Consider the following 19431-nt stretch of genomic DNA (forward strand, 5'->3'; position numbering starts at 1 on the left):
CCCTGAGAAACCACACTTGTGTTAAGTGATGCCAGTGTTCAAATATAGAGAAGAGTGAGAGGGAATGCTCTGTTCACTGCTTTGTAGAGTACTGCCTGAAATTTTTGTCTGTTTGCTGCACGGCGGTGGTTTTTGTTGTTGTTGTGTGTTTTTTAAACATCCTAAAGTTATTTATGTTTAAATTTACAAAATGTGCTGTTCAGTGAAGTATTAATTTGGTATCTTTCTTTTGGCTGTTTAAATAGACTTAATTGAGAACAGGAAGTGTGGCTTATCTTTCATAGCTCTAAACAACACAGTTTCAGTTTGCAGTACAGGTACAGTTGAAATCTGATGCTATTTTGCAGGGTGTGACAGTTTTTTTTTGTTTTTTTTTTTTTTTTCCTTGGCTATTTACTCTAGTATACAGGCTGCTCCTACAGTTTAGGATTGTATTTCAACGTTCTAGGAGATCAGTTATGTCTGAGGTTCTTAGTTCCAGTCATGCTTTTATGTTACACTCATCACCCAGTTGAAGTCTGTTTCAGAAGCCTTCAAAATTCCATTTGTAGTGCTAAGCCTTCAAATGTGGCTGTAAGATGATTTTCAAGCAGTTAAGTATTGAAAGTCTTTATTGATAAACAATTGGATTTTTGCAGACTGAGTTGTTTGAGAGCAGGAAGATGCAACTGTCTGCATGAGGCATTGGAAGCCCTGCTATAGCGCTGCTTGCTTCTGGGTGACCTGGAGTGTCCCTTTCTTAGACTTCACTGTGTCCTGCAGTGACTGCAGTGTAGATAAGACCTTTGAGATGAAGCATGCAGAGCCTTATTTGAATATGATCTGTGCACAATTACTCCAGAACATCTTATTTCAATAGGTTATTTATTTATGTTATTTTCTCCTCCACTGCCACCACCTTGAGAAAATCTGGAACCTTAGACAGATGTTCTGCAGCCTTTTATTTGATTCTTTTTTTTTTTTTATGGTGGTTTTCTGAAAGGGTCATTTATATATGATGGTTTTGTTTGCTTGTTAATCTATTGGGAAATGGATGTTCCTGTCTCACTAGAAAGGAAAATTAAGTGGCAGAAATGTTCAAATGTCATTCAGATCTATATTTCATTTTTGAGTTTTCTTGTGTTTTCATAACAATTGTCCTATATATAGTAACTCTAAATGTAAGGTGTAGGACTTGCTTTTTGCATCATTGCATTGTAAGGCTGTAAAGAATACTATGACTCTGCCTGAGTTCTGCCTCCAAAAATATTGGCAGAACAAAAGGAATTAAAACAGAATAAGACGCTTCCCAGCTCTGTTCTTAAGAAGTCTACTGGGGAGGTTTAGGAGGTCCACTTCTCGTAAAAGGAGAGGATTCAGTCACTGTAAAATTAAAAACTTACAGAATTTTAGGTCTCCATTGTTTCTCTAGACATAGATGCTGCGTTGATATGTTTTGTGCAGAGGTGGTCTCCTTACAAGAGAATTTTTCCTTAACCGTCAGAAAAGAGTTTATACCAAGACTTCATTTTAGAGTCTTTTTTAAGCAGTGTTCTGATGTTAATATTTTAACATACTTTCCAAATACCTTTTGAGACTGAAATCCAGAAAATAGAGGGGAAAAATATTATAAAAAATACAATTTACTTAGCTGGCTCTGTAGACATTTAAGTTTTTAAGGCTTATGTACAGGGGCTGGAGTTGTCTTGTTCACAGAATTACATTCTTCAGTTAGCAACGATACTAAAAAAAAAAAAAAGAGGCAAAAGCCAAGAGATGTTAGAAGTTTTGAACAGTCTGGACCACAGAATCTTCACTGGAGACTTTAGCCATTTGGGCTGTAACATTAGCATGTGTATTAAATAAATAAATAAATAAACCAAACGAACCAGCAAACAAACAAAACCAACCCCACCCCCAAATAAAACCCTAAAGCCACACAGAAAAGATCACACCCCTCACCCCAAGAAAAACACACAAAAAAACAAACTACGACAAACATCTTCAGTGAGCAATGTCTACCTGAGAAAGTCAAAGCTCCCTGACAGCTCTGATGTTGGAAAACGTTCTGAACCAAAACCTTACAGGTGGTTCAGAGGTCTTCCTATAATTTTATTTCCTTCCTAAATACAAAAACTTAAAACTGTGAAAACATTGGCCACCACAGACAAAATGAATGGGGTAAAGAAGTGTAGTCATCTTGCAGCGTTTTTCTCAATTGTAAAATCTTGACTTCCATACATGTTTTATTTCTCTACCACTACCTAAAAAATACGTTTTGAAAAACAAATGTTTTTGGTTTTGATCATGATTACAATCCTTACATATGGTGCTTTCTGACATGTCTGTTGGTATACTGTTTAATGGATAAACACATTACCCAACATGTGTATTTGTACTTTTCTTATTCTGACTTAGTGCAGTGACTGAATTCCTCCTACCTCCTCTAGTATTATCCTGTTCTATATTATGCCAGACTAAGGTGAGGGATAAAAACGATTTCTGTTCCATTAGTGAACCCAGACCAAACATTTGAAAGAATTCCCAAGATTTTTTTAATATTAAGAATTAATAAAATTTCCTCAGTGAAGATCTAAGAAAGTTTATCAGTTATTATGGGCTAATATTTGAAGGACACATTGAAAAATGACTGGACTTACTTATTGGATTTCCTAAAAAAAAAAAGGACTATACAGAGGAAAAAAAAAAAAGATTTATTGTAAATTATTTACTAGATGAATGTAGTTTGATTTGTGGTAGTTACCATAGTGAAGTTGTCCTGGTTTCAGAATGTTGTATAGCAAGATTTGTAAAGAAAATAAGACTTGTAGATTTGGGGTTTTAGCTTTTGTAAGTTTTCATTAAAAAGGAGGAGGTGATATGCTTTTTTTAGTGACATAGGACAGAAATTAGTAAATTTCTATAGTTTTGTCTTTTGGGTAACTTTTCCAGGAAGTCTGTTTTTTTTTTTAATTAAGAAATAATGGTTGAAAATGCATGCATACCTTTATTCAGTATAACTGATTGTTTTTTCCTTTTTATCTTGCAGCAATGCACCTCTTGCTTTTTCCTCCAAAGTATGTTATATTAAGTTTCGTGAAGCATCGAGTGTTGGTGTGGCCCAGCATCTAACTAACACGGTTTTTATTGACAGAGCTTTGATAGTTGTGCCCTGTGCAGAAGGTTGGTATTTTAAACATTTTTCTGTAATGTTGGTCTTTGTCCTGTCTGCTAATTGTTTTAAGCTTTTCATGTAAGGAGATGGTGCTCTATTGTTATTTTATTTTATTGCTTTTTGGAAAAAAAAAAAAAAAAAAAAAGACTTGAAACAACATTGAGAATAGAATTAAGGAACATAGCTATAGAGATTTAATTTAAATTCATCATTAGAAAAAATAATTTGATTTAAATTAGGCTAATTCAGTTTTCCATTGTTAGATATTTTTTCGGGGAAAATAAGGTAAATTTTTCCCCTTCAGTATGATCTTTGTCTTTGCAAGTTTATACCTACACAAAGCTCTCACTGAAGTCAATGGAGCACTGAAAATATTAGGTAATTGCCTTGCACAGTTAACACTGCAGTTTGGATCTTAATGTGTGACTTCTCTTGGGGGGGTGAGGGGAAGGGATTGTTTTTTTCTTTTGATGATGCTCATTACTTCTGTTTTTTTTGTACTGAATCTCCATTTGTCTTGTCAACATGCAATGTATGCATTTAGCCATTATAGATTTATCTAATTTAAAATATTTTGTATGTATGGTGATAACTACTATTTGAATATAAACTATAAATAGTTTACCTCCGTGTGCAATAACAAGATTTCAGTTTTCCCTTCTTACTGTCGAACGTATTATTTCGTTTGCATTAAAAATGCTTTCTTACATACTGGTACTCCTTTTTGATCTTAGATATCTCTTGAAAAATGCAATTAACTGCACAGAACGCTTCCAGAGTAAAGTGTTTTTACAACTGTTAGTAAAGAAAAGATGTTTCTTTTAAGTAGCTCTGAGCCCATAATTTACAGATGTGTTGAATACAAGGGAATTCTTACTTTTAGTATTCCAAATCTGAATACAGTTTTATGAAACATGGCCCTACTGTTGCTGAATTGTGCATAGGCAGATAACGGGATTTAGGCAGAGCCCCATTGACTTCACTGGGATCATTGTGGAATTGAGCACCTGCCCATTTGAATCTGGAGTTTTTGCCTCCCTGGAGTGGAAACATTCCAGCTAGTGGACTGAAGCTAACTTCACCTTGAGCATCGTAGCTGTTTTGCTGTGAAAAACAGTGTATTGAATGATGGAACCATATGCTGCAGCAAGTCCAGAAACACCTGCAGTTAATGTGACTTACTGCAAGAGTCAGGTTTTGGTTTAAAAGTGCTGCTGACTTCCTGGAGTTTGTTAACAATGATCCCAGGGTACCATTTTCTTGTCTTGCTTGCCATATTGTGATCTGGATAGTATGAGATTAGTGCTGTTGTAATAATGGTCTGGGATATTCTAGCAAACTTTGGCAAGTCTCCAAAATTTCATGGACTCTAAAACTACTTTAACTGAAGGTTATATTGACCTACAATATACTGCCTGTTCTCATAGCCTTGTTATATTTTTGTCTTTGTGAAGCCTAGATTTTTAGTAACTCTTACAACAAAAGAGCATTTTTTGATTTATTCTTTGAACTTATTCGTAAACCATGAAGAGGATATTGCTGTATCAACTTGAAGGTCTGGGTAGGCAAAATATATCCGATGAGAGCCCTGACAACTGAAAAGTTGCCCCTAAATAATTGACTATAAATTATTCAGGATCTTAGTTTTATGTTTCATCCAAACGACCTTAACACTGGTTCAGTACTGCCAGAGAGGGAAGATTGCCGCCTAATGAATGAACAACACTTCCTGGTGTTTTTCTTGTGATGAGATCACTGCCTGACGTGGTATGGCAACAGGCAGGTAAAGCTACATTTTCCTGTGTCTCTTTGACAGTAGACAGTGAGTGGAAGGAGAATAAAATCGAAGTTCTGAGAAACCTTGTCCCCACCCCATTTGCAGATGACTTATTAGACATTTCTAAGAAAATGCATTACAGATGAATTGTCACTGTTCTAAGTCATTCTAAATCCCCCAGTTTCACGCATAATTAGCTGAACAAGTGATTGGGTTGTGAGGACTTTTTTTTTTCTTAATATCAGAATACTGTTTCCGTGTAATTTTCTAACAGAATCACACATTTTAGTTTGTAAAGATGTGGATTCATATAAGTTTAACTTCCTAAGGAGTATATTGTGTGGAATAAGCATGGCTTTGGAGATCACAGTACAACATCTTGAATCACCTATGTATCATATAATGCATTGTTAATGGAGTCAGTTGAGTGTATCACAAGCTTTAAAAGTAGCAATGGCTATACTTTACTGGAAGATTAAATTATATTGGTGGCCAGTGGTGCCAGTAATGAAATGTTTCATGCGTCGAATTGAACATAGAGGAGAGGTAAAATGCAACTTTGAAAACTTGGTTTTAAAAACCATAATAAAATCTGAAATTTAGAGTGCATTTAAACAGTGGTAAATCAAGGAAGTATGAGGTGGGGATCACTATGCAATTAAAACAATGTTAATTTTGTGTCATTTAATAAACAATTTAACAGAAAATGTAATTGTAAATGAAGTAATATTATCAAGCTGTTAAAATGTGATTTTCTTTTGTGTGTATGGGTAGGTTTTTTTTTTAAATGTTATGCTTTGAGAACACAAAGGTTGAAAGATAACAAAGATGCCACCCTAATCATTCTAAATTTTATGTCCACATTATCTGGTAGATGGATTTTGACTATTAATTTGGTTTTGTATGTTTTCTCTGTGTGATATTTGTGCATTATTAGATGACTAGACTGGCCAAGGCAGACCTGTTACACTTGCCTGAGTTAGGCATTGTTTGCCATGCCACTAAACCTGCCGTCAAGTGAAACCTTCATGGGGGAAATGAGATCGAAGTCTGGCCTGCTGAAGATGGACGCCCTGTCTCTGTTTTTATTTTATTTTGCTTTCTTTCCTTTGTTTTTTTTTTTTTTCTTTATTATTTTTTTTAATTTATTTTTATTTTATTTTGTCCCTTTTTGTTTTGTTTTGTTAAATCTCTTTCCCTTGTACTTGTGAACTGGTACTTCAGTTCTGTAAAAATGGTGTTTTGTAAAGGGTTCGCAGTGCTTCATTTTGAAGTTGACCTGAAGCTGCTTATGAATGGTGGATGGTATACACAGAGTATGATTAACTTATTTTTATGCTGTGAGTTACGGATAAATTTGGTTTTGAATACATGTAAGCATCTAAATTCAACAGATGAGCATATTGTGTCAGAAGGCTGGAGTAGCGAAAAATAGTTTTAAGATACGTTGTTTCATATGTTACACTTTACAAGTTCACCTTGGAAAAGGACACTTAAAACTCTTACTTTCTGGAGACATTAACTTTGCAAAATACAGTCATGATCTTTCTCTGCTATTTGCCCCACTTCTCAGCAGACTAGTTTTTATTTTAGGTTGCATGGTCTGTTTAAAAGAAGGCTTTCTATTTATGTCTAATATAAAGAGTTTAAAATATAATTATTTCTGAAATTGCAATTTCATGGATATTGAATGTCATGAAATACTTGCTTCTGATGAAATCTTGCTCCAGTGAGGTCAGTGGCAGTAAAATTTCATCCTTTTGTTTTTACAATTTTTAGAAAGACTGTATACCACTCATAAGTACAAATGCAGCCCGAGGTTTAGATTGGAATGTGTTATATGAGGCACATTGTCTTTTAACATTGTTATTTGTGTGAAGATTGAATCAGTTCTGTATGCGTGTGTGTGTGTATGTATGTGTATGTGTTGCACTTTTACATGCTCCAGTGGTGGTTATGTGAAGAAGTTTTAAAAAAAAAAAAGTCATCTTAGTTATCTCAAGCCCTGGTAGTTGATGATGCTGGAGTGACTGAGAAGGTTATCGTCTTTAGATATGTTCTTTCTTGTGGAATGGAACCCCTACAGCAGAAATGGTGGGCCAGGTGGTATGTTTCATCCTCAGGCATTTCTCTTCCCAGCTAAGTGCATTGAGATCAGTTGGTTTCAGTTTGGTAATGCACTAGGCTGTGAACTGAAGAGCTTTGCCTCATAATCTTTGTTTCATTTATTTTGAAACCTTGGCAGTTGAGGTTGTTGCCAGTAGTTCTAATGTGTTTAATCACTGCTGTTAAATCCAATAACAATCATGAATTGGATCACACAGAAATTATTTTATTTCAAAGTGTGCATTTGCCACTGACATAAAATAGCAGGAAAATACCAATACCTATAATTATGTTTAAAGTAGATATGAAAATATTTTAAAACAAACTCACTTATTGCTGAAGCAGTTTTGAGGGGAGGATTAAGCATGTAGTTTAAGTATGAAAAACAGGAAGTTAATTTGTTCTGAGCATTTGGAAGGAGATAAAAATACTGTGATTACTACCTGCTTAACACAAATACTTTTGTTCATCATTTAGCAAAGTGGATTCTGGTACGGACTCAGTTGGCTAGGACTCTTAAGCGCTCTGATACAAAAAAAAAAAAACAGTTATTTATATTTAGGACAACAGTACATCTTCTAAGGAGCATAAGCTATTTTTAGTCAGTGCAGAACTAATATACATGTGCTTCCAAATTCCATCACAAAGCAAAGAGTAATTAAGTAAATGATCATAGAATCTGTAATTTGCTAAACAATCAAAAGCTTCTAAGAAATATTACTAATATGTGGTATATATGACATTTATTTTGTCTGTTTCCCTTATTAGAAAATCAGTATCTTTACCTCATTTCCATTAAGCCGAAGTTTAAAAAACAAATCTGTTATTCTTAAATAATTCTTAAAGTATCCTAACTTACTGTATCATAACCCACATGTTTTGTTGTATATCTGTGTGGGCTTATATTCTTTTATAAACTTAGGGAGATAAAGCTCTAAAAACTTAGTCTGTTTTTAATTCATGAGGTTAGTTGGTCTCTCATACTCATTTGTTCAGTAAAGTAGATGTGCAAGGTTTTCCTCCCCTGTCCCAGTTTATTTTCTATGGAATTATTTAAAAATTTGACCTGATCTTAAAAACTGGAGGGTGAACCTGTGAAAATACAGTGTCTCTGAAAATACAGGCAAATTTTCAGAGTTCTGTTTGTAGAGTTAGACCCTTCTGCAATAAAATGAACCAGCAGATCTTTGTTTGTGGCGTGGAACTGACCGGCTGGATTTTCTAGTAAAACAAAACGTTACACTATTTAGAGCCCTAAGTATTCTGGACATAATGCTGCTAATTTGTAATTAATATATGCATACTCTGCATTCTTTTAACTGCTATAATAGTTGACTTAACCGAAAAGTGCTCAGCTGGTTCCTTAAGCAACATTTGTGCAAATGAGTAATTCCTATTATTTCAATAAGGTGTCCCATATGCCTAAAGTTTAGGCTTGTATTTAAGTAACTTTCTGAACTTAACTCACTGTATGTTTAATTGTGTGCCTAACTCGGTTCCTGTTTATATTGAATTGGCTGTATGTAAGTGCATATTTAAATTAGGCATATGTTTATGTACATTACAGACCAAGGATCAAAAGTAGCATGCAGACACACAGTTTCAGGAGCCCTTTCTGTTACTGAATTTACTTGAACCATGTGTGTTGATCACGTGGAAACCTGCTTAAGTATCCAGTTAATTGCAAGAAGCTCTCTGTTCAGGATTAGGTCTGATAGTTAGTGGTCTGGTTCATTAGTCATCTGAAAACACTTAAGTATTTTGATTTTTCAGAAGAACTAGTATATAATTGTATGCCTAATTTGCATGCACAGTTACTGGAACTGTATATTGGAAAGACTGTTTAGTTAGCTACCTCATAGGCAGGATATGCACCAAAGTACATGATTCTTGTGAGCAGTCAGGCAGATCAGGTACAGCAGATCAGGTACACCTCTCCTTGCATGCCTGACTTCAAAACGAGTGCTGAACATTGTGGTGATTACTCGGATTCATGCATGTTTTCTAAAAAGCCCTGGAAGACATGACTGCAGAGTTAATTCTTGAGTGCTAATAATTTTCCTATTTTTTTCCTATAGATAGCAAAATCAAGTGGTTTGTTACATGTTAAAGAGCAAGGTGCCTAAAAACTTAAAATAAATGTAAATAGGAGGCATGAGAAAAAGATGGGTACTGTTACTTTATCTTTTCTATTCCACACATGCTGCATATAAATTAATTTTCATTTAGATTTGTTTTGTCCTTTGGTCACATCCAGTTGTAACCCAGTCCATGCTGCAGATCTGTATTACTGTTTTGCAGTACCTTTTTCGTCTTTTTTTTTTAATAGTATAATTCTTGCGAGGTATATTGGAACTCATGTAGCTAAAACTACACAGTGTTTTAAAACTTATCTAATATTTTTCTTTTTGATAAGAATATTAATATTTTCATTTTCAAATCTTGTAGTTAGGGGTTTATAGCTAAAAAATACAGTTTTAATCAGTACAGTTTTTGTAGACATCTTGGCTATTAAAAAAAGTTTAAATAAAAACATTTGGTTTATTAAAGCGCATGTGGTAGTACCAAAAGGCTCAGTGGCTTAGCATATATACAGTTATGCCAGCAATTTTGAATAAATCTTAGATGTGTAGTATAATTAGAACTGCATTCTGTAGTTTTTCTTCTGATTGTTTAGTGTTTGTATCAGTTAAAATCCCTTTGCATTTCAAACTTAATAGGCACGTTTAATTGTTCAACTATTGCATCTTTTAATTTTTGAAGATTTTTGGGGTTAATTTAGCAGTCTAATTATATCTAACTTTTTAATGAAACCTATGTTTAGTATCTAAATTATGATTACATATATTTAAACGGTTATAATGATAGGGAGAAGATAATCTGGTTGAAATAGTATAAAATGCATATTTTAGGAATATATGGCTTTCTTAGCTGATTTTTTATGATTTTCTTCAATCTCTGTAAATTTACAGCTAATCTATCAAAGTTTCAGATAAACTGAGATGACCTAGAATATAAGACAGTACAAATCTAAATTTTTCTGCGCTCCCCTTTCCTTCCCCCAGCTTTACTTGTAGTGTGTATTGTGTGGAGTCACAGTAGTTCTTATTTTATTTATTTTTACATCAGGAGTAGGTAGCTTCAGAGAGAAAAAAAGCACAAATTTCAGTTAGCACATACATGTTTTTTCTTTTTTTTTTTCTTTTACTGATTTGGTTATTTGCCATTTCTGGGGATTAAACTTTAAAAAATGTTCTTCTTTTCTGTATCTGATGTTCTGTGTGCTATTAGTGATGCAGCCAACACGAACGGTTGTCATGTGTAAAACAACTTTCGATCACCGCGAAAACACCGCCCTGGGAAAGCGTCCATGCTTGATATCGTTTGGTTCATGAACATTAAGTTTCCAGTACAGGTGACCCATAGCTCAAAGTGTTAAATAATTGTGTACATATTCAGTTTTTAAAATAATAATCCATTAATGAGATTGCTAGTCTTTGAAGTTTTTCTCACTTTTGTTTTTCCTAGTAGGGCAGGGTAAAAGGAAAAACTTAAGTTCTTATTTGTTTCTTTGTAAGGATCTGGTAGATAGATTCATTCTTATTTATTACCTTTTTAAATGCAAGGGTAATTGTAAAATCATAGAAAGAATAACATCTGTGTAGTGTGCAAACTCTGTATAATGCTTTCATTTGCTTCTTCAGGTAAAATCCCAGATGAAGCCAAAGCCCTTTCTTTATTGGCACCTGCTCCTACTATGACAAGCCTGATGCCTGGTGCAGGGTTGCTTCCTATACCTACACCAACACCTTTGACTACAGTAAGTAAAATTCAGTTGCTGTTTGATTCCTGGCTTCATCTATGTCTAATAGCCTTTTCTGCATTCAGAGAACAAGAACGATCTGATCCATGAATGTTATCCTCTTCTGTGTCAAATCAGTGAGAATCTAGCTGTGATTCCTTGTTTGAGGGTGGATCATGAGATACATGTGCACTACCTTTCCTGGGTTTTTCTTTTGGATTTTTAATTTTCAAACTAGTGGGTGAATACTGGTTTTGGTTGTGTCCATGTTAATTGTCCCTTTCTAGACCCATTAATTTGATCCAGTGGCAATGCTATCCATCTCCTAAAAATCATTTAAAACATAATATTTAAATTGGCACAGACCTTTATAATGTTGAAATGTTGCATTAGGATGCTTTTATTTAATATCTCAGTGGTAGGACTTTTGACTGTTTGCCTAGCAATGTTTTCACTGGAAATAGCACAGGAGCTAGCTGCTGCTACTTCTGTACTGTTCCCATCTACCCCTGTAAGCTTTTCTTGAAATCAGCAGGCAACTGTGCCCTGTTCAGACACAATTCTGGAAGTAGCAAAGCCTACTTCGGAAAAAATTGGACTTAATGTCACCGCCCCTATGTTATTTGAAGATGAAAGTCCTCAGTCTTCCAAACGTGTTGCAGCTGCGTGTTTACTGATGCTCCTGATACCATCCTGGATTTTTTGTTTTTGTGTTAAGGGTGTCCTGCAGACTCTGATTTACCTGTTTTTTATAACGATTCCTCATTTGTCTCCATTACCTGAAGCATTATTCCCACTTTTATATCCTTAGCTGATAATTACAAGCATCCTAAAAGAAATGAGTATCAATTAATTCCTTTCTTCTTTCATCCCTTTCATAAAAACCTTGCTTGAAAATGCAACATTGTTTTCTGCTGCACTATTTCACAAATCTGCACAAAAGTTTCCATCCTTTTCAAAGCTTCTACTCCAGCAGCTGTTTTAGAGTGCACAACTTCTATACAGAAACAGTGGGACCAAGGTCACCAGTTGTAATTGTCATTGCATAAGAGGCAATGCTTGGCTTTGAAAATCATTTTTAGTTCACAAGAATGTTGGCTTTTTTTCTATTAAGATAGGTGATATTATGCTCACTGATATATGAAGTAATAGTTTAGGCATTTCATAAATCAAAAGTGTGCTTACTCGTGGTTCAACTGCTTAATTGCTGCTAATTAAGCATAATTAATCGCAGGATTTAGAGACATTTGTTTCTAAAATAACTTTCTTAAGTGGCTTTGTTTTTATGCCCATTTTTAATAAATTATCTGTTATTAATAAATTTCTGCCAGTCTGTTCAGATGTTAGGGTGACAGCAAATAGTAAATGCCCCCCTTATCCTCCAGGAGTTAATTTAATGCACATGTTCAGTATCATACGAATAATTTATATTGTTCTGTGAATGAAAGTTTTAAAAACAAAACCTCAGTATTTTATTCCATCAATCCAGAATTCATTGTTAGTTACAAAGTGGCATTTTTGGGGCTTGTTCTACTGCTGCATCAATGGTTGCTAACTGTTGGTTTCTTGGACCGATGGGCTCCACTGGGTAAATGTAGACAACACAAGGAAATGGAATGCAGAGATAACTATCCATGGAATTTCCCTTTTTCTCACGTACAGTATTAATTAGTCATGCCATCATGCCACTATTCTCTTTTCCTTAGATTTTAGCAGAAGCAGTAAATTTGCTATGCTTGTGAATGGAATAAGTTGCTCTTTGGTGAACAGGTTACGCCTGTTACATAGCTTAAAAACTTTTTTTTTACTTTATGTATTTGTCAATAGTGATGACCAATGGCTTTTCTTTAGATGTTGGAATTATAAATAGCCAAGCAGAACCCACAAGATGAACTAGAAAACAGTCAAGCATGATATGCTCTTGTACATGCATAATAGCATTGTGTATACAGATACGATTTCTCACACATTCTATTAGTGAGGTAGGACTTAAAAATTAAGTTTTATTTCATACTTCATCAGATGAACGTACTTAATAACAAAATCACACTTCCTGAATGGTCTGTAGTCCTGATTGTCTCTTCCTTGGTCTTAAGTACTTGATGAATGAAAATGTGCAGGAAATTACACTACTGAATAATTTCTTTTGAAGTCTGGATATTAACTACAGGGCTTTTTTGGTGCAGCAGTACTTGCAAAATATTGTAATGTATTTTCTTCGTAAGTCAGAAGAAGATTAAGATTTTGTTGATTTCTGCAAGGCAAAGATGTTTGTGTGGTGTTAGATTGATTAGCTTTGTGCATGTTTGATGGGCTATTTCCAGTGGTCATGGCATTCTGAATGCATGTTTTGTCTTGATGCTTCTTCTTTCTTGGTTCTTAGCAGTTGCAAGGTGAAATTCTTTATAACCAAACTTAGATCAGTCCTCAGCGATTCCTCATCTTTAATACTTGCTGTGGCAAAAAAAATAACAGTAATAACAATGCTTGAAGATATCCTAATCAATTTGATTGACTACTAGCGTTAGAAATTCACGCCTCCATGTTTTCTGATTGATACACTGCATCTCTGGTCAGATGCCTTTAATAAGATGATAACTAGTAGCCCACAGAAAATCTTAACTGTACCAGGTCATTTGTGGGTAGATTTTTATTCTTAAAAAAAAAAAAAAAAAAAAGAGTAGGAATCTTGAAGTTTAAAATACTGCCACTGTTCTTTAGATTGATTTTTCAGGGAAATGCACAACACAGAGAAATACTAGCAAGTATTTCCCACCAGTGCTAGATCAAAAGCATATGTTGTTTTTGTGTTTTTCAGCTTGGTGTTTCACTTGGCACTTTGGGAGCAATACCAGCGGCAGCACTGGACCCTAACATAACAGCACTTGGGGAAATACCACAGCCACCAATAATGGGGAATGTGGACCCATCCAAAATTGATGAAATCAGGAGAACAGTATATGTTGGAAACTTAAATTCCCAGGTAGCTTCTTTTTTTCTTTTTTTTTGGTATGAGAAACTCTAATGGAAGATATAAAGTTGTAATTTATGGATTGTAGTCTCAAGAGCTTTTCATAGCTGATGACAATAGAAATTTAAGAAAAACAAACAAAAAAACTCCCTCTTTTTGGTTACTAGTATTATTTTAAATTTTGAATGCTCTTGCACTAATCAGATCAGATCCTGCACCAGACTGTGTAATTCAGATTAGCAGGACACCAGAGGAATAACAGTGTGACTGAATTCAAGCAACAGAAATAAGATTGTATGTGTTGATCCAGCTGGGCTGTATTAATTGAGTGATTCCTTAGAAGCCAGGAGATCATGATAGCTGTCCCTCTATAATACTGTGCAGCTGCTTAAGTACAGCAAGAAGGAATTCACCTTCTGAATTACAATAAATTAACTATAGCAGAAGGTTAATGATTTGTCCTAGTAAAAGTTGCAAAATTAGCCTGAGCATTTCTGAGTTTCAATGACAGAAAAGCTAGGTCTGTCAGAAATCTGTTTTTTCAGCAGTTACTGATTTATTTGTTTGAAAAATGATTTGTTTTTGACTGATGGCAGTATGAGTATTTGTTTTAGGGGGTTATTTGATTGCCAAAGATTGCTACTAGAGTATAAAAGTACTGTTGATTGCAAGAAAATAAAACAAGCTGGAAGCTAGTAGAAAAAATAAAACCAAAGTCTTGTAATGTTGTTCTGGTTTTTGTTGTTGCTGTTTTTAACTGATCAAAAATCATAATAGCAGAAATAGCTTTGACATAGGTGTATAAGGAAATTCCTTATCAGCTACTTCAAATGGGTTGCCTGAAATGTGCAAAATCCTGTGCAAGTTTATAAGTTAAATGTAGGACTTCAGGACTTGTGGTTGCACTATTTTAAACTGTAATTTATTCTTTAGATTAGTGGAAGAAAAAATAATGCCTGTCTTTCGTATAGTGAACTTATCAAACCTGTCACCTGTGTAGTAATGGTGAAATTTCTTAGCAAAATCTATAGTTTTTATGTTACCTGATATGTTGGATAATTTTTTCATTGTATATTTTACTTCAGCCGAGCTCTTTGACTCTTTCTAGACTACCACAGCGGATCAGCTGCTTGAATTCTTTAAGCAAGTTGGAGAAGTCAAATTTGTGCGAATGGCGGGTGATGAGACTCAACCAACACGGTTTGCTTTTGTGGAATTTGCAGACCAAAATTCTGTACCTCGAGCTCTTGCCTTTAATGGAGTTATGTTTGGAGACAGGCCACTGAAGTAAGAAATGAATTATCCATATGAATATGGAATGAGAGATTTCATAGCATCCTCATACATTCATGACTTTGATCTGTAGGAATATACCGTGATGAATATTTTTCAATATAATGATCTGTTGTTAGTTAACTGGAACAGTTTTGTAAACTCCAATTTCAAGATTGGGTATAACTTCGTCTAAGATGAATGTGAATGGCATAGAGTAAAGTACATTTACATTTAATATTGAGGCAATGGAAGCCATAAAAGGGAGAGAATCCGCAAAGTCCTTCATCCAAAGTTTTATATATGAAGTATGTGTAAAATAGGGTTTAACTTTGAGATTTGATCTAAACCAGAGGAACAGATTTCTAGACTTAAACCTCTATTTAGAGTAAAACAGAAACATTGTGCCTCACTTATTTAAAAGTGGTAACATTAGAAAGGAATAAAAGATACATTTCAGATATTTAGGCAACAGATAAATGCTATGAAAAATCTGCACTTTTACTGAACTTTGAAATTTTTAATCATATGTTGAAGTTAAAGTGTTTTCCTTTTTTATGTTTCATTTTCTGTTTTCAACTATTTGTGTGTTAAAGGTTTTATTTTCCCTTAATTTAGAATAAATCACTCCAATAATGCAATAGTGAAGCCTCCTGAAATGACACCACAAGCTGCTGCCAAGGAACTGGAAGAAGTGATGAAGAGAGTAAGGGAGGCCCAGTCTTTTATATCTGCTGCTATTGAGCCAGGTAGGTATATTATATTCACTGTGTAACAGACATGTTATGTGTACACCTTGGTACATGATTTTAAGAGCACTTTGAGACACAGGAAAAAGTTACTCAGAGCTGTACAATATCTGTGGAAGAACATTAAAATAATCAAAATTGTCTTCATGCAACAGAGCAGTTGACTGTTTATTTCCATCTTTTTTTTATCTTTGCATACATGTTCACTGAATGTTTTCAAAAATAGGAAAACAGTGCTAAACTGAATAGTATTAATTGTTGGTGCTTTTAAAATTCGAAGTACTTACAAACTTTTACATGAAGTTACTATATGTTTTGTTTTGTTCTTCTAGCACACATTAGTGTTGTAGTTTCATGATTGGAGGAGCTAGCATTCTGGTGAAAGCATCAATATTATGCTTTATTTACTGTTAGCACATTAATTTTTTCCCTGTGCTCTTTTTCATGCTGGCTGAAGACTGTACATTTTCAAACCAAATGGGATCAGAGAATAAATCTGGGGTGAAACTTAACATATTGTAATGGACATTTTTTCATCCAAATCATTTTACTGATCCCTGTTAACAATGAAGTGTCAAGTCAAGGAGGAAGGTGTTAATGGGTTGAGAGGTTAGATGCACATTTCAGTGCTGATGATTCAAAGCACAGTCTAAAAAATTCTCCCTTTGTTCAACTACTGAGTAAGTTCCTCCTTTTCCTTTTGATTTGTGAGATTTAGACATTGTATTAACGATCTCAGATTTTGGCTTATGTAGGTTAGATAGCTGGTAGTATTGAGATTTTGGTGAGAGAGGAGTTGGTTTTTTTTTTCTGTTTTTCTTTTGGGTTGGAATTAAAACAGCTGTAATATTTCCTTTATGTAAAGTGGTCTCTTTTAGAGGCTGAACCAAAGTTTGCTGAGATTGCTGATAGGCTTAACCACTGACTTCGTGGCTTTTGGATCAAACTTCTCAGCCCCTTTTCTCCATCCCTTCCTCCCCAAAATAATGCATGAGGAATAAAAGCTCAACGTTTGTACAGTTGCTCAAATGTCTAAAAGTATTGAAAGTGTTAACTACTTTATTTTTTATTATTTATTTTTTACCATTTTATGCTTGTTTTCAAATTTTGCCCTCTATTCTAATTTACTCTATTCTTCTCAGGTTATTAAAAACAAAAAAAATAGTAGTTATATTAATAATATACCGACAGGAGAACATGTTGTAATCTTGTGCATTGTGGCAGCAACATAAATCCCTTTCCTAATAGAGCTAGCTGTTTATAATTATCTGGTTTATGTGTACTGCTGCAGGATGGCTGCACTCAACGAGTATATGCAATGACTTTCTTGGATGTTTCTGAAGGATATTTGCAAAGAAGGAAGATGTGCAAAGAGTAGGCCCCTTGCACTATATGTGGTACATTCCACTTGTGCCAGATTGTTAACTGGGATCTTTAAATGTTCTGAGCTTACACTGCAAAGTGGTTTTTTCCTCTCAGAGTCTGGAAAGAGCAGTGAAAGAAAAGGCGGTCGATCTCGTTCCCATTCTCGTTCAGAATCCAGGTCTAGCTCAAAATCCCGATCTAGAAGGAAAAGATCACATTCAAAACACAGGTGGGTATGTTTTTGTTTTGGACTAAGGTGATACTGTTTTTCTTGAATGATGGTGGTTACTGAGATTTCTTAATTATGAGACAAGTGTAAGTGTAGAGGGGGTTAGTAGATTATACTAACCAGATCAGGGTAACTGGGATCTTTATCTGATCAGATACTCTTTCCCTTTAAATGCTAATGTTTTCAAGATTACTTTCAATGTAAACACACTGGAAGGTACTTTCTGTGCAGCGTAGCATGACCTTATTTCATTTTGTGACTTCTGTATTTAAAAACAAACAAACAGTTATCTGTGCTTTGTGGCTGGAACATTTAGTTTTAACACCCCGAATTGATAAGGTGGCTGGTTTTGCTAGTAGAAAGTCCCTGCTGTCCTGAACTTCTAAACACACAGTTAATAAAAACAGATTTTCTATATTGTACTGTAAAGTTAAATCTTTGAGAAGCCAGAAGAAAAATATAGGGGCAGTTTTTCATTCTTCAGTTTGTTTGTTTTTGCTAAATTTGTTAATTTCTGAAACAGGCTTTGAAATATAGGAGGAAATGAAATCTCTAGATTGCTGTTAAAGTTTGTCCATTAACACTTTTTCCAAGAATGAGACAGTATATTTATGTGACACTCGCAGACACTTTCTGAAATCGTTCATATTTTTTCAATTTCTTGTGAGTATTTATGTTATCAGTCTGAAGCTATTTGGTTACATTAAGTATCAAAAAACAAAGCATTCAAGTGTGTTTTATAGCTTACACTTTAGAAAGGTGGGTGTTGTCAGTGTTGCAGAAACAATTGTGTTGCATCCTTTCTTACATTTTTTGTGTACATAGAATTCTTTTACACATAAAGGCTGGATAGAGGGGCATAGCACATCATTTATATTAACAATGCAATATCATCTAAGTGCAGGCTTCAGCTTTGTAAAAGGAAGACACTGCAGCACATATTCTCTGAGATCAAACCATTGGGTTTTTATGCAAGAACTTTTTGATGCAAAAACAATGATTTGGTCACTTCCTTATTGCATGCTTCCCTGCTGTTTCTCTAACTCAGGACATAACTGAAAATAAGTCTTCATTTTGTGTAACATCTGAGCCATTTCTGTGCTGTTTTGTATTTACATAAACCAAACTGAGTTCTAGAAGATAAATTTGCATTTTTCACTTGCAGAAAACCTAGGCTTTGAACATGTTAACAAGTTGATAGTTAATTTTCTTTTTAAAAATCATTTACCACTGTTAAAGTTTTGCGTATGTGCTAAAGAAGTCAGTATCATCCATTGAAGCAAATTTATCCCTAAGAATAAACTATTCGTACCACTTTCCTGTTTTTGTATTTAATAAACCACCTAAATCCTTTTCTTCTTTATAATATAAATTTTGATGAAGGGCTTATTTTGACTAAATTGTAATTAATTTATTCTGTGATTAGTTGTATTTCTACACTGATACATGGCGCGAAGCTGTAGGTAAAAAATGGTTGCCTCTCCTCTTCTCTTGGTGTATCTTACTCTGTGTGTCTTGAGCTGCAGAAGACAGGTGGAGCTGGTATTTTTTGTCTTCATATTCTTCAGAATTTACTGAGTAATATATATATGGCCTTTCTGTCTTTGGTAAGTTTAACTTCATGGCACATGAACCTCTCAGGCAAAGTATCCAGTGATTGTTTTTTGAAACATAATATTCCAATTCAGCTTTTTATTTTAAGCTTCCTAGACAGTGCGATCATCCAAAAATAATAAATGTTTTGGAAAAAAAGAGTATATTCATTTTTAAAAGTCTTGTTTTTGTCATCAAATCTGAGACTATGCTGTGTATTTTTATCAGAATACTGGAATTGAATTTCTATTGGACTTATCTGCACATTATTTGTATTCCTTATATATCACGTAGTAAATGCTCATTCATTTTCTTGATAATTCTTTAAAATCAAATCCATACTTACAAATCCTTTCAGCTGAAAAGGTACATTCAGTAAATGCTGAAACACAGATAGTGGGAGTTTCATTTTT

At 34.3% G+C, this 19431-nt stretch overlaps 1 protein-coding gene across 3 annotated transcripts in view; it reads left to right on the forward strand.

Annotated features, from left to right (window-relative positions):
• Positions 1 to 19431, forward strand: part of SREK1 (splicing regulatory glutamic acid and lysine rich protein 1) — a 40659-nt gene that overhangs the window by 7736 nt on the left and 13492 nt on the right. For 2 of the 3 annotated variants that reach the window (XM_040540619.1, XM_040540617.1), the window contains 6 exons: positions 3029 to 3162; positions 10742 to 10857; positions 13658 to 13822; positions 14919 to 15097; positions 15701 to 15831; positions 17311 to 17425. In XM_040540619.1, the coding sequence (XP_040396553.1) occupies positions 3029 to 3162; positions 10742 to 10857; positions 13658 to 13822; positions 14919 to 15097; positions 15701 to 15831; positions 17311 to 17425 (840 nt within the window). The other variant, XM_040540620.1, reaches the window with a different exon arrangement.

This window comes from Cygnus olor, chromosome Z (assembly GCF_009769625.2).
Source record: "Cygnus olor isolate bCygOlo1 chromosome Z, bCygOlo1.pri.v2, whole genome shotgun sequence".
Classification (NCBI taxonomy): Eukaryota; Metazoa; Chordata; class Aves; order Anseriformes; family Anatidae; genus Cygnus; species Cygnus olor.